Source organism: Scomber japonicus, chromosome 11 (genome assembly GCF_027409825.1).
Source record: "Scomber japonicus isolate fScoJap1 chromosome 11, fScoJap1.pri, whole genome shotgun sequence".
In the NCBI taxonomy this organism is placed as follows: domain Eukaryota; kingdom Metazoa; phylum Chordata; class Actinopteri; order Scombriformes; family Scombridae; genus Scomber; species Scomber japonicus.
The window spans coordinates 11243297-11261105 of NC_070588.1; the positions used below are offsets into that span (position 1 = coordinate 11243297).

At 38.5% G+C, this 17809-nt stretch overlaps 1 protein-coding gene across 2 annotated transcripts in view; it reads right to left on the bottom strand.

Moving 5' to 3' along the window:
• Nucleotides 1-15161, bottom strand: part of stxbp5l (syntaxin binding protein 5L) — a 149345-nt gene extending 134184 nt beyond the window's left edge. For both annotated transcript variants that reach the window (XM_053328479.1, XM_053328480.1), the window contains exon 1: nt 14994-15161. In XM_053328479.1, the coding sequence (XP_053184454.1) occupies nt 14994-15161 (168 nt within the window). The remainder of the gene's footprint in view (nt 1-14993) is intronic.
• Nucleotides 15162-17809: the final 2648 nt, after the last annotated feature.

The following is a 17809-nucleotide window of genomic DNA, read 5'->3' on the forward strand; positions in this document are numbered from 1 at the left end:
TTCCAGTTTTGTCTCTATACTTTTATCAAATAAGAACATTTATTAATAATTGTGTTTGACTGCAGACATGCTGAGGCTTTGGGTATATAATGGTATCTTCAAGCTAGGTTAACTTTTGAAAATGGCTAAAACCAACACAGCATACATCCAAAGCAAGATTTACAACTGCATATAGTTAAATATTTTGGAAATATTGAAAAGGGAGTCATAACTAACATTAAGCTCAATCACAAAAACTAGAGGCAGTAATCTTTCAAAATCCGCTGGTGCAAATTTTGGGAAGCACGCACCTGGTCCGTGCACCAACTTTAATTAGAGGAGGTTTGTGGGTGTGCGCCTGCGTGAGAGCCATGCGTATATCATGAACTGAGCTAACTGCAGGTTCTTGTCACATGTTGGTAAAATCTATAGACTAGTAAAAGAAAATCATGAAAGTATTGCTGCAAACCATTCACTGTATATAATGGAGCAAGCACACTGGTAAATGGACTGTACTTATATAGCACTTTTCTAGTCTTTGCGACCACTCAAAGCACTTTACATTACATGTCATTCACCCATTCACACACATTCACAAACTGATGGCAGGAGCTACCACGCAGGGTACCAACCTGCTCATCAGGGGTGAATTTAACCATTCATTCACATTCATACACCATTGGTGCAGCAACGGGAGCAATTTGGGGTTAAGTGTCTTGCCCAAGGACACATCGACATGTGGACTGGAGGAGCCAGGAATCAAACCACCAATCTTCCAATTGAAGGACGACTGCTCTACTTCCTGAGCCACAGCCGCCCCAAATCTTAAAGTTAATGCTTACCCTGACTTTTTATTATGCCCTTTTATTAATTATGGAGTACAAATTTGCACTTTACTGATTCTCTGTCTTTGACTAGTTACAAAATGAAACTCAAAAATGCTCAGATGACAAAATATTTTAGTATATAATCCGGATTTTGTATTGTTTGCGATTTTTTAAAATTAGTAATTTCTGCTATTTATTTATGTAAGATTGATTGGGTAAATTATATTTATGTTTATTTTGATATTTTACTTTGCATTGTTATTGTGTTCTATCTTTTATAGGTAAGATAAAATGATAAATGTTTTACTTATTGTTTATTTTCATTTGATCTTGTTTTTTAAAAGCACTTTGAGCAGCATATTTGCACTAAAAAGGTAAATTATTATTAATAGTAAAAGTAGTAATATTAGTAGTATTGCTGCTGTTATTATTATTGCACTAGTTGTCATTTACTGTCAGCTGTCAACGTACAACGACCCTACAGTTGAGGTAAAGTAACTTATGGCTTTATCTATTGATGACTGTGATAGCTGAGGACTGAATGCATCAAATCAGTATCACAGTTTTGAGTCTTATCCTGGTCTTCATCATATTTGGCATATGGTGTTCACATGGAATGGAAACTTGATTATCTGATCATATCCTTGTTTACATAATCATAACCATATTTGCGTGTCTGATTGCCTGACTGCAGGTGTGTCTCTCTGAACATCTTAGACTCTGATATCTGTACCAACTTATCTCAACACTTGGGGATGAATAGCCTGCAGTTTTGGTCTCCATCAGATCTGTGGTAACAAGAGTAACAACACAATTCATAATCTGAATTACCAAAATTAGACTTTCCCTTTCAGCGTCTTGATCATCATAACATAATTTACCATCAGTTTGTCTGTGTGTGTGTGTGTCTAACTGACTAACTAACACGTAATTTGAGTTGATGACACACTTGCGAGCTTGCAAGCCAATGATCAGTAACCTGGATAAGGTGTTTCCAGGCCACAGTGGTGGTCTCTACCAGAGAACACTAGCTACTGGAAACTGGGGTAAAGTCTTATCTGGGTTTCTTAAATCAGAGCATTGTGTGCACTAAATACACTAGACATAACTGAGATACTCAGAAAGCCTGATCATAGTATAAAGATACATACATTTATTACCATCTCAACATCAAGTACTTTTTCTTTTGTTGATCATAAGATAGTTTGGGCAAATACTCATTATCACAATAATAATAAAACACAATGGATGCTCTAGCCCTTCTAAGTACAGCGTTCTTCTTACTTTTTAATTCTTGGTCCATTATCTGAAGATAGCAAAAAAAAACTATTGGACTTAAGTTGAATAGTTAGAAGATTACTGTAGCTGGTTTTCAAAGCCTTTTTCTTTTACTTCAGAATATTTTTATAAATTGAAAGAACTGTACTCTACTATATTATTTGAAAAAAACATGAGAAATAGACAATACAGAGATGTTTTATTCATATTTGGGCAACACAGGCCTATAGTATGTATCAAAAGATAATGCTGAATGAATACACACATGTGGGTTGTATTTAAATCCACATAGCCAAATAGACCCTGAATCACATAGAGTAGTCAATGACGTTAGAGCAGGTCATGGTAAGAGCAGGTTTTTATTTAGTCATGCCTACAAAATATTGTACAGCTTTCCTGCAGATCTAAATAATATTTGTTTACTGTGCTTTCATGTTTGTTTATGAGTCAAAAGGTTACAAATAACAAACATGATCATTATAGCATCTCGGTAATGATTAATTAGATAGAAAGCACAAACAGGGGAAACCTCTCTTTGATAGCTTTATGCTGATATTATATTGTTAGATATAAGACAAAAAAAAAGATCAAACCATTTTTTATAAGGTTAGTAATATTTTAGGGTTAAGTATTCACATCATATACATGTGCCACTTCTGAGATTTGAAGAAAAAAACTACAAAAAGTGGATAATGAATTGCCTTTTTATAAGACCTTTCAAAGGCACCCTTAGTCCTTAGACCCAAAGAGCTTAGACATGAAAAGTTTTTGCCCCCTTTTTATCACTTTATGAATATATTGTACATATACTGTCGTTTGTCAGTAGGTTTGCGTGCGTACAAATGGTGCACCTGTATTACCCAAGTGTTTTACCACCTGTCCCCTCAGGCTACATGTCAGGATGAGAGAGAGAGCAGTGCAGGAAAAAAAGTAGAGGGTTCCTGTCACAATCATCCATTATAATTTACACAGACTTTACAGAGTCAGAGCACCCATCACACAAACAGAGATACACATGGCTTCACCCACCAGTGTTTGAAGGGAGATATTTTGAGGTTGCTCTAAAATTCCTTTGATCTAGTTGGGAGCAGCCCAGAATAAAAAAAAGGCATATCTGAACGTGGGTAGGAGAAAAGACGCTAGGAGGGGAGGAGTGCAAGAGGAGATCAGCGGTTTCTGAATGTGTGAAATGCGAGTTGAAACACACATTGGTTACACAACACAGCATGATCTCATTCATTTCTCTTCACACTCTTGCCTTTGTTTCCTCACCAAAGGTTTATCATTTATTGTTTGAATACATATAAGATCGACTTCAACTAAATCCAATATCTTTCCAGAACTCCAAAAAAAATAAAAAAAATAAATGAAAGCAATATGTTTACAGCATTCTTTTTGTTTTACCCTTAAACATGCAAATTATATATAATATAACATGTAACAGTTGTTTTAATCTCATATATGAGATAGTCGTATATATATGACACTAACCATCTAGGTCTCTAGACTAGACTCTATCTATACAGCTCTTTCTATTCATAACACTTAATGTTAAGTTTTATTGGTAACATGAAATACTAAGGTAGACAGGAAGTAAGGTACATTTGCTGCTTACCTATACCGAGCAATTTAAAGAGCAGTGAGAACCTCTATGGTACGATAAAGCATGCCAGCTCAAATAATTCACTTAATCGACAGAAAAACACCCACAGGTTCATTGACAAACAATCTCTACAAAATCTAGTGCAAAGCCACCACAGGAAGGATTGCTTGGCACCAAAAATGAAAACAAACACATTTCATGACAAATGCAGGATGCTATTATTGGCAGAACATTTTTTAACTGAGGTAAGTTGTAACAAGCAAGTGATCACCTTTTGATATTAAAAACTATCCCCAGTGTCTTTTCCCAATGTCTCGTGCCATGAATAAATTGATTCAATGTTCCACGGTGTGATTCTTTATCATGCTAGAAGACAAAGGCTGAATGAACTTTCATTCATCACTGAGGCTGAGGCTGATCTAATAAGCACTTGCTCCATGCGCTATGCACTCACACATAAACACACGCACACACACAGAGAACAACACACAAATGTGCACAGGGTGAGAATGCAGTGTGAGAGCTCAGAAGTATGAAAACGAATGAATGAGCCAGGGTAAGCTTCCCTCCCTGCTGACTGTAGTGGGCTCATTTGTATGAGAGCTGCAGACTACCCAGTGTTATGTGTGTGGCCAGAGGGAGTTTGGAAGAGACACTTCTATGTATCTATGTATATGTACGTATGTTTGCCTGTGTCTGTCTGCATTAAATGCATTGATGTTAGTCTTAAGTGTTTTAGTTATTGATTATGCATAACCACACAGATACACCTCGACCCTTAAAAACACTGCACTGATAGGAGCAGCATGCAGTTGCTCTTTATCTGGCAACATTTAACACAAACCCCTTGAGGGCCAAATGTGATAAAAATGTTAAGCATGTGTTTCTTCAGATGAAAGTGAGGGCTTAACAGTCATTTAAGCATAATTTCTCTTAGTGCCATGCAATTTTCTCTTCTTGTGCGTGAGTGGAGGAGGTGATTGTTGTGATTGTATTCTGGGGCTTTATGTCGCTTTCATGCAGAAGTGGGGTCAGAAACCAACCATGTGTGTATATGTACTATATATATGTGGTTTAACCTTTTAACCACAGCAGCAGACATGTCAGTGAATCAGTCATAGCATCAACATTATGCCTTAGGCTTGATGGGAAAAGTAGGAGTTGACAATCTAGTCACGTGTTACTACCCACGACACTGATATGTAACATGCCATGAAGTCAGCCCCTTTGTGACCAGTTACACGCTTTGCTTGAGAGAACCCACACTCACACATGGTTAGTTTTTAAAACCATTTTAGGTATGTTTCTTAATCTTTGTGTTTGTGTTATTTTTGCTCGTATTTTCTCACATGGCAGGGTTAGGGCAGGCCAATAAATGTCTCAAATGGTTATTTCATGGTGACACGTGATGAGCAAAGATTGAAGGACAGTGAGATTTTTTTTCTCAGCTGTGCGTTTTACTTGAATGGTTTAGATAGCTACCTGAGATTTTTACGACAGCATTTTCCGATTTGATCATTATTATAGTGTGTTGAGACCGAACATGAAGCGGACTATCACATAGAAAGTCGTAGGCGTGAATTTGCCCCAGGCGATGCAAACTGATGCAAATATGCAGCCGTGCAACTCGAAGGTATTCAAACTTAAGCAAAAAACTTTAACATATTACTTCATGAATGTACAGAAAGGAGAGGGGTAAAAGACTTGATGGAAATAACAGAAAGAACCAGAGTTTCTGGAGAGTTCTGAGTTTAGTCCTTATGTTTTCTTTCTCACCTGGAGACCCACCCTACTCTGCCTCTGATTGACTAGTGCTCATTGTCTTTATTAGTTAGGTTTTTTAGATTCAGGCATGAGGAGAGAGATGGTTCGGGTTAGGGTAAGAATATCAGGGCCAGAGCCAATCAGAGGCAGAACAGGGGAGTGTCTTTGCAGAACGCAGGTACAGAAACAGCTAGTGCATGAATGTATTACAAGAGCTGGATAGGGTGCCCCTTCCCCAGTGGTCAAAAAATCTCCTTGTAGCCCAAAATGCATTTACTATATAGGCCACTGTTCTAAAAGAGATATCTGTACAATTGTTGACAGGACACCACAAACTGCAAACAAGGTGAATTATGTATTTTAGGAATTTTTGATCCATGGAGGATTTATATTTGTATAACTTTCCTTCCAACAGGTCGAGTGGGAACTCGTGGGCGTGCCCAGCGGGGGAAAACAGTACTGTGTATATTCAGTGGGCTGCATAATCTCATGCAACATTGCAATACTCATTTATGTTTTTCATTTGTAAGGGACCATGTACAATTTCAAACATAAATGTTATCATTTCATATTTTACATATTGTACCAGAGTGAGTCCTTGCAGTTATTTAGGATATCAGTTTTACTTGATATGTACAGCATTATGAATTTTACTAGAAAATACAATAAAATACAATGATGATGTTTAAACTGCAGTATTTTCTAAAAAGAATGGGAAAATGGTTGGCAATGGAAAAACGATGTTATGACTGTCAGTGAGTTCCATGTAGAAAGCAATCTGTGTTCAAATTAAACCCTTTGATATGTTTCCTCATGTCGCTACAGGCAAGCTGGATTTATGCAAAATTAAACACAGTTATGGTTATTGCCCACATAATAGTAGCAACTACCGATCATCTGTACAGACAAACAACTTAATGTTATATTTTTATTATCGTGCTGAAATGTTATGGTAAAACAGAAGAAATGATTGAAAACTGTATTTTACTTGAATACATCTACTGTAGTAGGTACTTTGTGACAAAATTTTGAAAAAAAAAATGTTGCCCTAAAGTAACCTAAAGTCTCCTAATGAGCAGTGTTTTTATTATGACTTTCTTGGTGAGAGTTCAAAAAGGAAGATCTCTTTGCTCGTGTTCTGCCTTTATTCCTCTTTAGAAGAATGTTGTCTCTTCCACTTTCTCACGCTGTCAAAATCCCCAGATTCACTACTCCGTCACCATACCTGATCAATGATGTGTCTGTCTGCACTCCCTGGACGAATCTGGGTAAATCCTGTCTTAGCTCCTATTTTCACGTAGGCTTAATTAATATGCTTCACAATGATGGAGAGTAATAACCAAAAAGTCTGGTATCTCTATAAATATTGTCATACACTTTCTCCCACTTTCAGGGAGACGTCAAGTAGACAAGGTTTGTCAAGTGCTCGAGAGTCACATTTCAGAACAGGATGATCCTCTAACCACTCAGAGAGGCATGGCAGAAACTGAATGTTGGTTTAAAGCAGGCCAAGTGGATTGTTGTCCATTATAAAGTTTCAACTCATCAGTCTCAGTTGCTCTCTCATGCACTAAATCATTGTGTTAGTTTGCATACACAAGTACATAGAAAGTACAAAGAAAGGACAATAAATGTCTGTAATTGATGTTTTCCATTGAAGTAGCCACATGATGGATACAGGCTAAATGATGGATCAACAACAGAATCTTTTCTTAACTGTGTGTTTTCCTTATGAGGCCAATTTGCAGTCATTTTTAAGCATTTATTGCATTTTATGAGCCATTAGTACACAATCGATCTGTGTGTTAATTGTCGATTTAAGATAATTGAGCATTGATGCAGCCCCGGAAAACACATGTAATGATGATATTAACAGCAAACAAACCACACACACAAAAAAAAGCATTGTGCATGGAGCCTTTCGGGACAAGGTGGCGCCATGAGTGTTGCCTAGAGGGATTTTCCTTCATATCATCCTAGGTAACAAATGAATTAGTCTTCACCATAAGAAAACTTGTGTTAAATGTCCAACTACATTAAGCTAGTATTTTGTGCTCATTAGTAACCACACATCGCACAAAAGAGGAATTACTGTGGTGGTTTATCAAGCACTGCAAAATGAAAACAGGCTTCATGAGAGTGAACTGAAGTGAAATGAAAGGCTGTTTGAAAAGATCACTTGATTATATTTGCACAGCATGAGGTGATGCGAGCAGTCTGCCGTCATCTACAGACTGAATAGGCAAAGCATTTTGAAAACCCACACAAAATCAAGCAGAGACTATTTCTCTTTGTCTCACACACATATACACACAGCAGTGTAGGATATGATACAATACTTCATGTTTCTACAGCATCTACATTTCATATAGATTTTACCTCAGTGACCCTCCTACTGTTGCCTTTTTACTGATGCCACACAGCCAAACATGATATTTGGTCTCATATTCTGCTGATTTTTCATATCATTATAAAGTGTTCATGTAATTTTAGAAAATGGTGTCAGTATCAATGCAGAGTCAGGTAGATAAGTCCACTAATATTAAAGAAAAAATACATTTTAAGTTTACATTTATTAGATTAGGTTATTATTTTTTTCTATTAGGATGGGCGCTACACTCTAAACATACACAGCTTCTTGAAAATCTGTCCTCCTCTGTCTCACTTACACACTTTGCTGAACATCTCTCCTCTGCTATTGCTTTTTCCCGTCTTCTCCTCTCAGCCTGACATCAACTCCTCCTTAATTGATCCCACACTGAGGCTTCTGACAAGCAGCCGACACATGGTAATGTGAGACTAGCTGGAAGTCAACCCACTGAGTCATCACACCCATGGTGAGCTTGTGGGGTCGCTGCTGAGGGAATAAGGTGATGTCATCTTTACAAGCCCACAGATCATGTTGTCAGAGTAAAGACATGGGGGCGAGAGGGCCGTAACTCCTAACCTCTGAACTTTAGCCATGTTAACAAATTATTTTGCACCCAACCTTCTAAATTGTCGTACTACACAAAAACCATTTCAGTAATGGTAAATAGTACGCTGCTGACGATGTCAGCCTAACCCTGAAGAGCAAACCTGTGAAATAACAGCATAGCAATATATTTTCTGATGTCCAACATGGTAACAAGTCTACGGGAATCAATACACTATACTGTGTACAGTATAGAAAGTGCTGGGACATCTAGGCTAACAGATAACTAACAGATACATTCATGACAAACTATCTAACTAACATAAGTTTGCAGTTCCTTGTGCGCACATGATCTTATTTCGCGGAAAGTATTCAGTTCCCAGTCAAAAAGTAGCACATTATTTGTATCTACTGGATCTCATTAATAAAGAGACAAAGAGTAAAGTCAAGCTAGCAGCTCTGAGATGAGAATGCTAATATGCTAACAATAGCAATGCTAGCACTTTGATGTTTACCATCTTAGCTATGCTTGCTAGCATGCTAACAATGTATTGCTGAGGCTGATGGTGATGTTCATTAGTTTTGCAAGTATTTTGTCATTAACTGATGCATTGAACACATTTAAATTTTGACCTGATGATGGTGCTAGATCAAAAGTTATGGGATCACAAAAGTTATTATAATTCATGCTGATGGGTTATTATTATTATTATTATTATTATTATGAAGCTGTGTATCAATACATATATCCAGAACCACAAATGTCAATCTAATGCTACATCATCTGGGAAACAAATTTTGTGTCAATCCAAGTAGAATATTTCTCAGGATAAGAAAAACATTTTACTTTCTGAAAAGTGAAAAGTGAAAAATTAGTAGTGTTAGTGTTCCTCTTCGTACTAAAAATGTCTATACCTAATTTTATGGCTTCCCGCTCAATAGCCTATTTCAGTCAGAACCAAAGTGAACTTGGCAATTGCCATCCTTAGAGCCACGCCACTAACATGACTACAAACTCTACATTAGGTTGTTATGATGGATGGTCATCAGCACAACAGCATCTAAAATATTTACAGGAAAACCCATCCTGTTAAAATGTCCATTAGTCTTACTAAAGGGCTGGCTGCAAAATGTGGCACAAAGACACTGCACTCTTCTAAAACATTAGTCTTATCTGGTGACAGTAATGGGCATAGAAAGGATGTTTTACAAGAAAATCTAATTTGAAATGAGATTTTGCTGCTGCTGAATTAGCAAAAATTGAGATTTTTGAGATTAATCATTTATTTAAGGACATTAGAAATGTGAATGGGGTCAAGATGTCCCAGTAGTGCACATTTCTAACAAGCTTTAGATCCACAAATATAAAAACTCTAAAAACCTAATTGAGTTCAGATGTGATTTTCTTTAGTTGGCAGAGATCTTTGAATGACCTCACCAGAAAACACAATAGCATGGGTCTATATCCAAAGACTTAAAACAACATACAATATGTTTATGTTTTCCTGATAAGTGACCTATTTTGGTCGAGCAAATAATGACTGTTTTTTTTCCAGAGGCAAAGGAGGGAGTAGCGTGATGTTGTTACAGCACTGCAAAAGCCTTTAGGGAGGAGTTTGGGGTGGATGTTTGGATTTACTTTTAGTGCAGCAGCCTTTGACTTGCAGATCATTTGTCTATGTAGAAAGTATAATATGTTTGTGACAAAAATATTTGGAGTTTCAATGCGGTGTGGCTGATGTGCTGTAGCAGTTGACATGTCTAGGTCACTTTCTCTAATTTACCTGTAGCCATGGAAGCCAGATCACCTCCTTAAGTGGTCTTGTCATCAGATCACAGTGCTAGAAAGATGGTATGCAGTCATAGATCATACACACCTAAATGGTGAGTATTACAATTACTTGTGAATCAATTAAAACTAAAGCAAAATGCAGACAGACACACTTAAGTAGGTACTCATCTGACAGACTAATGAAAAACAAATTATATTTTTTCAGCGTACAGCTAGCATTTATCTATGACATAAAACTTCTTGGTGCCTTGTTCTCCACAGCAGCAAGTAGGACTTAATGATTTTTTTTTCATTGATTGAAATTCTGTTGTCGGTACTCCAGTTCAGAAAGGTGGATTGAAAAAAGTGGCTAGTACAATGTGAATGAAGTCAGCTGAGGTAAAGACTTCACAGAATGCAAATGACAGTCATTATCAGAGAAACTGGTGATGATTATTATCTATATTTTTTTAACCAACTGTGAAGATCTTCTATTTTAAGATATACATGCTGTGTGCAGCATACTATGCATTTGTGAAGCTTGTAGAGGACGCTATTTTTTTGATTGTTTTACTTATAAAAGAAATATATATATGCTAACATATATAAAGATATAAGATAAGATAAGATAACTTCATTAATCCTATTATTTTGTCTCTTCCTTATAAAACAGTATTGTGGTCATGGATTGTTTGAAGGGAAGTCATGCTACACAATTCCTGTTTTACGTCTTCCTTTGTCTCTACTAGGTTCTGAGTTTGTGTGGGACAACTAGGTAACTAGGTTACTGCTAACACGTTTTTAGTCAAAATATTTACATATTGTATGTGTGGCACTGAAATGAATTGAAGCGTGTAGAAAAAAACAAACACATTACATCAGCAGCAGCAGCTGGTAACATTCACACATGACAGAATGGATCCATGATTCAAGCTGTTGTACACTAAATTCTGATGCTGATCCATGTGGCAGCAGAAATCATGATGTGTTGGATTGTGAGATGTTTTATCACTGTTTAGTGATCCAGTATTGGAGATCATGACAGTTGTTCTTAGCTAAGAGGAAGAAAACCCGAAATGGTTGTGAGCTAAATTAGCCTAACCACTTTAAGGTTTTTCATTCAGAGATAACATTTGTTCTGAGCCATTATTTGCAGGGCCTTCCTATCAGCTTGAGCAAGTCTGGTCATTCCATACAGTCTATGGGTCATTCCTTCTGATCTCTCACTACTGAAATATTTTCATCTACAAAATTGCCACTGTAATCTCCAGATACTGTGGGCACACTTTTTAAGTGAAATTTGACATGAACCTATGTAAAGATGGTGTCTTCAAATAACTAACACCATACCATGGCATATGCCATCCATTTCATAGCCTTTGTTGCTAAGCTTGTTCAACAAGGCTGTTTGAATTGTCTACTGACATTTTTGAATCCGATTTGGGCTCAAACATGCGTGGATATATTTGAGAAAATGTATATTTTTTTAGTAAAGAACAGACAAAATTAAAATGCTACTACTACTACTGTTTTTCTAAAGCTCTGCTGAGGGGCAGAGCAGGCCAATCAGAACAGCGTGGGCTCATCAGGAGGTGGGGCCTTCAAGAGATAGAAGCTAAAGCAGCCTGTTTGAGACAGAGGCTGAACTGAGGGGCTGCACTAAGGGCCACTGTAAAATGAATAAGATATTCCAGTAAAGCCCTAGATTTAAAAATAGACCCAGAAATCTGCATAATTTGGCCCCTTTAAACATACTCTACACATTATAGCATATCATTGTAACATATTAATAGGTCAGTTTGAGGAAATATGTGGGTGATAGCCAAAAGAAGTCCATAAGCCTGAATCCTTTCAGTGTGTTCTCATAAAAAGGAAGCCTCAGCCATCATTTAGCCTCCCAACCTCATTCTGTGCTTCTCTTTATTCCATAACACCAATGCAGCACTGTGATGGCCAGGAGCAAACTGACTGTCAACATATACTATACAATAAAAGCAATAAAAGTTCATGAATCTTGGTGATTCATCATTCTCATAGCTTCTTATTGTATAATTCAGTTCAATTTAATTTAGTCAACTCAATACAATTGGCCTAATGCCACCACGACCCAGCCCTGGATAAGCAGCAGACAATACAATTCAGCTCAGTTCAATGTTATTCAGTTCAGTTCAGTTCTATCGCTTAGAGATGCATAAAATTAATATAAAAATGTGATTCAATTATACGAAGAAAGATGCAAGAAATTAGTCTTTAATCATGACCACCCTCGGGTGTAAAACAATAATAAGGGACAGGCAAGTCTGACCTCCAAATTTGTCAAATATCTGTAAGAAAAGTCTCAGACACTGCATTCATGTAATGCTTCCACCCTCATCTTCCCTTCCCCGCCATCTGTCTCCCCCTTTGCTGTAAACAGAAATGAGTCTATAGATTCAGTGAGAGTCTCAGCCACCTGGGTCCCTCACATTTCCCTCTTTTACTCCTTCAGTCTGAGGCAGATTTAACCAAAAACCTCATTTCAACACTTTCTCCAGTCTACACAGCAACTTCCTATGCATTGTAAATACATAAAATCTAATTCAAACAAATGAGTTATAGCTTCTTCAGAAGTCATGACTAACTTTGATATTTTAGCCAAGACCCTCCCACACATACTGCACCAGCACACAGATTTATATCCCCATACAAAAGTGAAGATCCTATTTAAAAATATCCGGGGCAGTGATGGAAATGTTTAGATGACTGGCATGTCTGCTGTGTTTTAGCATGGCATGTCTGCTGTGTTACAGTATATTCAGGAAACACATTTAATCACATTAATCCAGCTGATGAAACATCATTTTCTTTGTTAACCATTCATCCACCTCTATCATTTTAATGAAATATCATACCTTTCTATACAAACTGTAAAACATAACAACTTTCTTTTATGTATGGCAAGTGCAGTTTTGTAGCTCAATAAATTAGCAAAAAAAATAAAGAGACACATTTTTATTCATTACATGGTTCTCAAGGTCTGTGTGTGTGGGCACATCCACATCAAACTTGCTGCATAGATTAAAATGAGAAAAAAGCATCCTTGTTAGATGAAAGAAGTAAAACAATAACACAGGATGCATCTTTGGCTCAGTTACTTTTCCATCAATCGAACATTGAATGCATTCAACTTTTACAGTCAGGTAGGATTTCATAGTTTTTGCATGTTTTTAAAGCTGCATAGGATCAGTATTGTTGTCAAGCAGGTGGTTGCCAGGGAGATCATAGTCCATATGATACTCTCAGCAAAGGAAAATAGATATCTGATGGAGACAGTGGACAAAGTCTGACAACATAGTCAATGACTCACATATAAAACCTCTTCATCCCACCTTAAACTCTGTCTGGGCTACGAAAAGGGATGAACACATATGATTCCTCTTCTTCTGTTACTGTCTCCCTCTTTTCTACACACACACAGACATGCAACCTACACTTGCACACGCTCAAATAAATCCACTTAAGAAATGTGTCGATGGTGGTGTACACTTGTGTCTTTTTTTACGAGAGGTTCAATCAATTCAGTGTCTTAAATAACAACCATACATTAAGCCACATGTGGAGGAGGAGCAGCTTCCTGCATGGGACCAGGCAATCATGCTGTTCTTTTCCAGCACTTTCTCCTCCCTGTCTGTCTGCTTAGAGTGCTCTGCAGCATCATTTTCAGCTTGTGAATCAACCTCCCTCATCTTCCTCCTCCTCCCCCTTCTCCTTCCTTCCTCGTTTCCTCTATAGAAATAAAAAGGCAAACTCCCACCCTCCACCAGTGTCACTCAATAATATAGCTCTGCAAACAACCCAGTTTCTCTTGGGCTCTCAATGAATAATTCAAAGCCATATCCAAAAATGCACCCCGTTTCTTTAAGGGTGAGGAATAATCGCTGCAGTCAGCTCCAAAATGCATCCAGAAAAGGGCTGCAATAGGCGGAAGAGGCTCTTGCTATAAATACACCTCCCCCCTACCCTCCCACCGAAACCCTCCATCCTCACCACCCGTCCACATCCCTCCCTCATTGTCACTCCTTCCCAGTGAAAAGCACATCAGCTAGGACAGTAAGCTACTGCAGGGTCCCTCCGCTGGCTTGCTGTGCACTTTTTATACAAGGGAGGGACACCAGTTATGTCATCGCTCCTACACCATTCGTGCCTCCTTGCTGATGCAACGTGGAGGCTGCTATTCATTGACTTCCTCTGGGTTGTTTATATCACATGTGTAGGATACTGCAGCCTGTAGGCTACAGCATGCCGATGACGGGACGCATATACTGTGTACTGCACATACTGGTGGGAGCTGGAGTGTACCCAAAACTACGCGCACACACTCACACACATGCCAGCTGTGCACACATGTCCGCGGGGGCTGAGCTTTATGCAGATGAACAATGGGTGACTAATGGACATAACCGCAGCTATTTGGCGTTAAGGCCCTAAAACAAAAAGCTACTACGGCTGAACCAGAAGCGTTACTCTGTGAAGGCTTTGAAAGGCTCCCTCTCTCTTGTTTTGTCTAAATTCTCAGGAGGATTACAAACGAGGAGCTTTCCGCGGTGCTGAACTTTCAACACAAACACAGAAAAAGCAGGCCAGCAAATTTAGTGCAGCAGCTGAACTCACTCCAGATTCAACTTTTACGATTCCTTCCCACTTCATCAATGCCTATATAACAACGCCTGTAGACATGATTTTTTCAGTCTTCATATATGTGGATAAGGATGTGAGGTAACACAATCCAAAGATCTACACTGACAGACTGGACTGACAGACAGTCCTTTGTTAGATGTTGATGGCCTACGACAGAATAAACCTCGCTTTTCTACTCACCTTACACAGCTGAAAGTTTTCCGACACCAGCGTCTCTTGGACGTCGATATCCTTGGGAGTTGGCGCCGCGGTGGGAGTCCCGGCCGCGCTGCCACACGATGGAGATCCGATAGTCCCCCCTGGAGAGGAGGTGGTCAAACCGTCCAACACCTTCCGAAACTTCTTCATTTTTTTTTTATCGTGCTTTTGGGTATTTTAAGGCTATGGATAGGGAGGAAGAGAGGACCACTCTGTGCTCTTTCTTTTCCCCAGAGTTCCCAGTCTTCTCTCAGATGCAAGATCCCAACTCGTTTAGGCAGCTAAAGAAATAAATCGTCTGTTCCTGCAGCAGTAGCAGGCAACACAACCCACTCTCTCTCTCTTAAGTGCAATTCAAAAAGTAATGGAGGCACCTCATCTTGCACTCTGGCTGTTGTCCACAAAAATGAATGCGTCTGGGCCACTCTGATCTGAGGATTACAGTCAATGTTGCAGAGGCAGGTCGCCTATCTCATATCAGAGCACCGACGGCTACAGAAACTACTCAACTTCATCTTGCTTTTGAATCCTAAAGTAACATCCACTCCCGGGCTTGGAGAAAAACCTCACACCTCAACATAATCAGGGAACCGAGCAGGCAGCGATGTTAAAACACACAAAAGTGTAAAGAAAAATGTATCAAAAGAACTTAGAGCAGGTCAATCCACACTCCCCCCCCAAAAAAGCACTTTCACAGTACTGTGTAACTGGAAGAGAAGGGAGGGGGGCAGACTGGAGACGCAGAGGCAATGCAGTTAAACGCGGTTTGAGGCCGGAAAACGAGACAACTCAAACACCGAGGAGAAGAAGGCGGGAAAAAAGATGCTGTGGGTTGACGTTGTGAACTGGAGGTTAATCTATGGATGGATGTGAGTCGCTTTTTATATCTTCCAGCTGTGTTTTAGCGTCTCTTCTCTGCAGTCCAGAGACAGGAGACGGGAGCTGTCCGCGGTGCTGAAAAACCACAGCAAGCCAGCCCCGCCCCCCTACACCATCTCTCTCTCTCTCTCTCTCTCCCTCTCTCTCTCTCTCTCTCTCTCTTCCTCTCGCTCTCTCTTTCTTTCCTCCCCGCCCTCCCTCATCCATGATTGGGTGAAAGCGCTAAATCAAAGGTACAGAATGATGAAGAAAAATAGACTGGGGGAAACAGCAATGAAAGAATAGTTCACCTAAAAAATCCATTCATCATTCATCTTCCCATCACGCAAAACAGCTTCTCGGTAAAGACAACTGTGAAAGGAGAAATAAACACTATTAAAAAAAAAGAAAAGCTTTTGCATTCTGCTGTGCATAGTTAAAGCCTTTTCTGAGTGCAGTATTGTGGTTTTTGGCAACTGGCTCCATTTCCTCCTAAGTCTCCATCAACAACAGACAAATGCATCAATATCACTATTAGAGAAAATCTTGAACTATTCCTTTAAACATAAAACAAGATGCTGATCCCACACCATGATGTACAGCCTTTCTTCACTGGATATTAATATTTCATTATGGACTGACAAGGCATTGCATGGTCAGACCCTCTGAATTTAACATAGATATTGATGCCTCACACTGCTGTAAGGACCTTCAAGCTGTAAGACCAGGGACAGTTGACTGTTCGACGATCTGGTCTAAAAGCATCCTTAACTGAAGGAACAGCCTTGGAAAAAATGCAGCTCGACTGTAAAAGCAACCAGAAGGCAACCTGCATCTTAAAACACACTTTTACTAAAATGCCAATTTAATATTTTCATATTATGCACATAGTACATGGTTCTTTGTTGTATCCACATATTTGCACATTTTCCTCCCTCTCATTTGTAAAGCACCATATAAGTACTGTGTTTAAAGGTGCTACTTGTCTACTCCACTCTACTCTGCTGAGATGTGTAGGTGTATTTAGGTCCATGGTCTCATAGGATTTATACAGGAACAATGATTCAGGTGAAAAGGTAAAAAAAAAAGTATGTTTGAAAAAGGTTGATGTAAATGTTCTGCTTTTTTTGAGTATTAAAAGTAAATCATAGAGAAAAATACTGAGGAGCAACTGACAGCTTTGACTGCAAGTACTGACTGCCGGGTGTGAATAAACACTGACTGAATTTGCCTATAAGGTGTCTGGGTTTAAGCTTCTCTATGCAATTACGATGACATAGACAATCAGCAGACTGAAGCCAGTGCAGTGTAATACTGCTGGTTTAAAACATTTCAGACAATTTAATTTGATTGATCTTTACACAATGCATTTAAAAACCTGTGGTTTTGCATGTCTGGGTCCATTAACTACAAATAAAACATGCTTTACGTTGCCACAGACCATTTTACAAAGTATGTGATAAGTTATAAGATTGTTTTTCTACCTTCTAGGCTGTCATTTGTTATCTCTTCATTTCAAAACATTATGTAAATCACTTAGCTGAGACTTGGATTGAGAATAGGAGTCCGTCAGAGTGGTCAGCCCTACTTTATTATTTTATTTATTGTTGAAAAAGAGTCATGTTGTTTGAAAATTCAAACAGGAAAACTGTGCACAAACATAGATGGTGTGAAAGGGATACTATGATTTTGGCCATTTCTGTCTCAGGTTTCAAATGTCAGAGCATCCTTGAATGCACCAACAAGACTTACCAGAGCAGTACCAACAGGCAGCAGCAATATAGAAGAAAGAAAGAAAGAAAGAAAGAAAGTAAGAAAGAAAGAAAGAAAGCTTTGCAGAACTCTACTATTATTGTGATGCTTGGAAAATGTCAGAATCCAACATATCACAATTAAGAAGAGAAATTAGAAAGAAAAAAGGCAAAGCACAACGAAAAAAC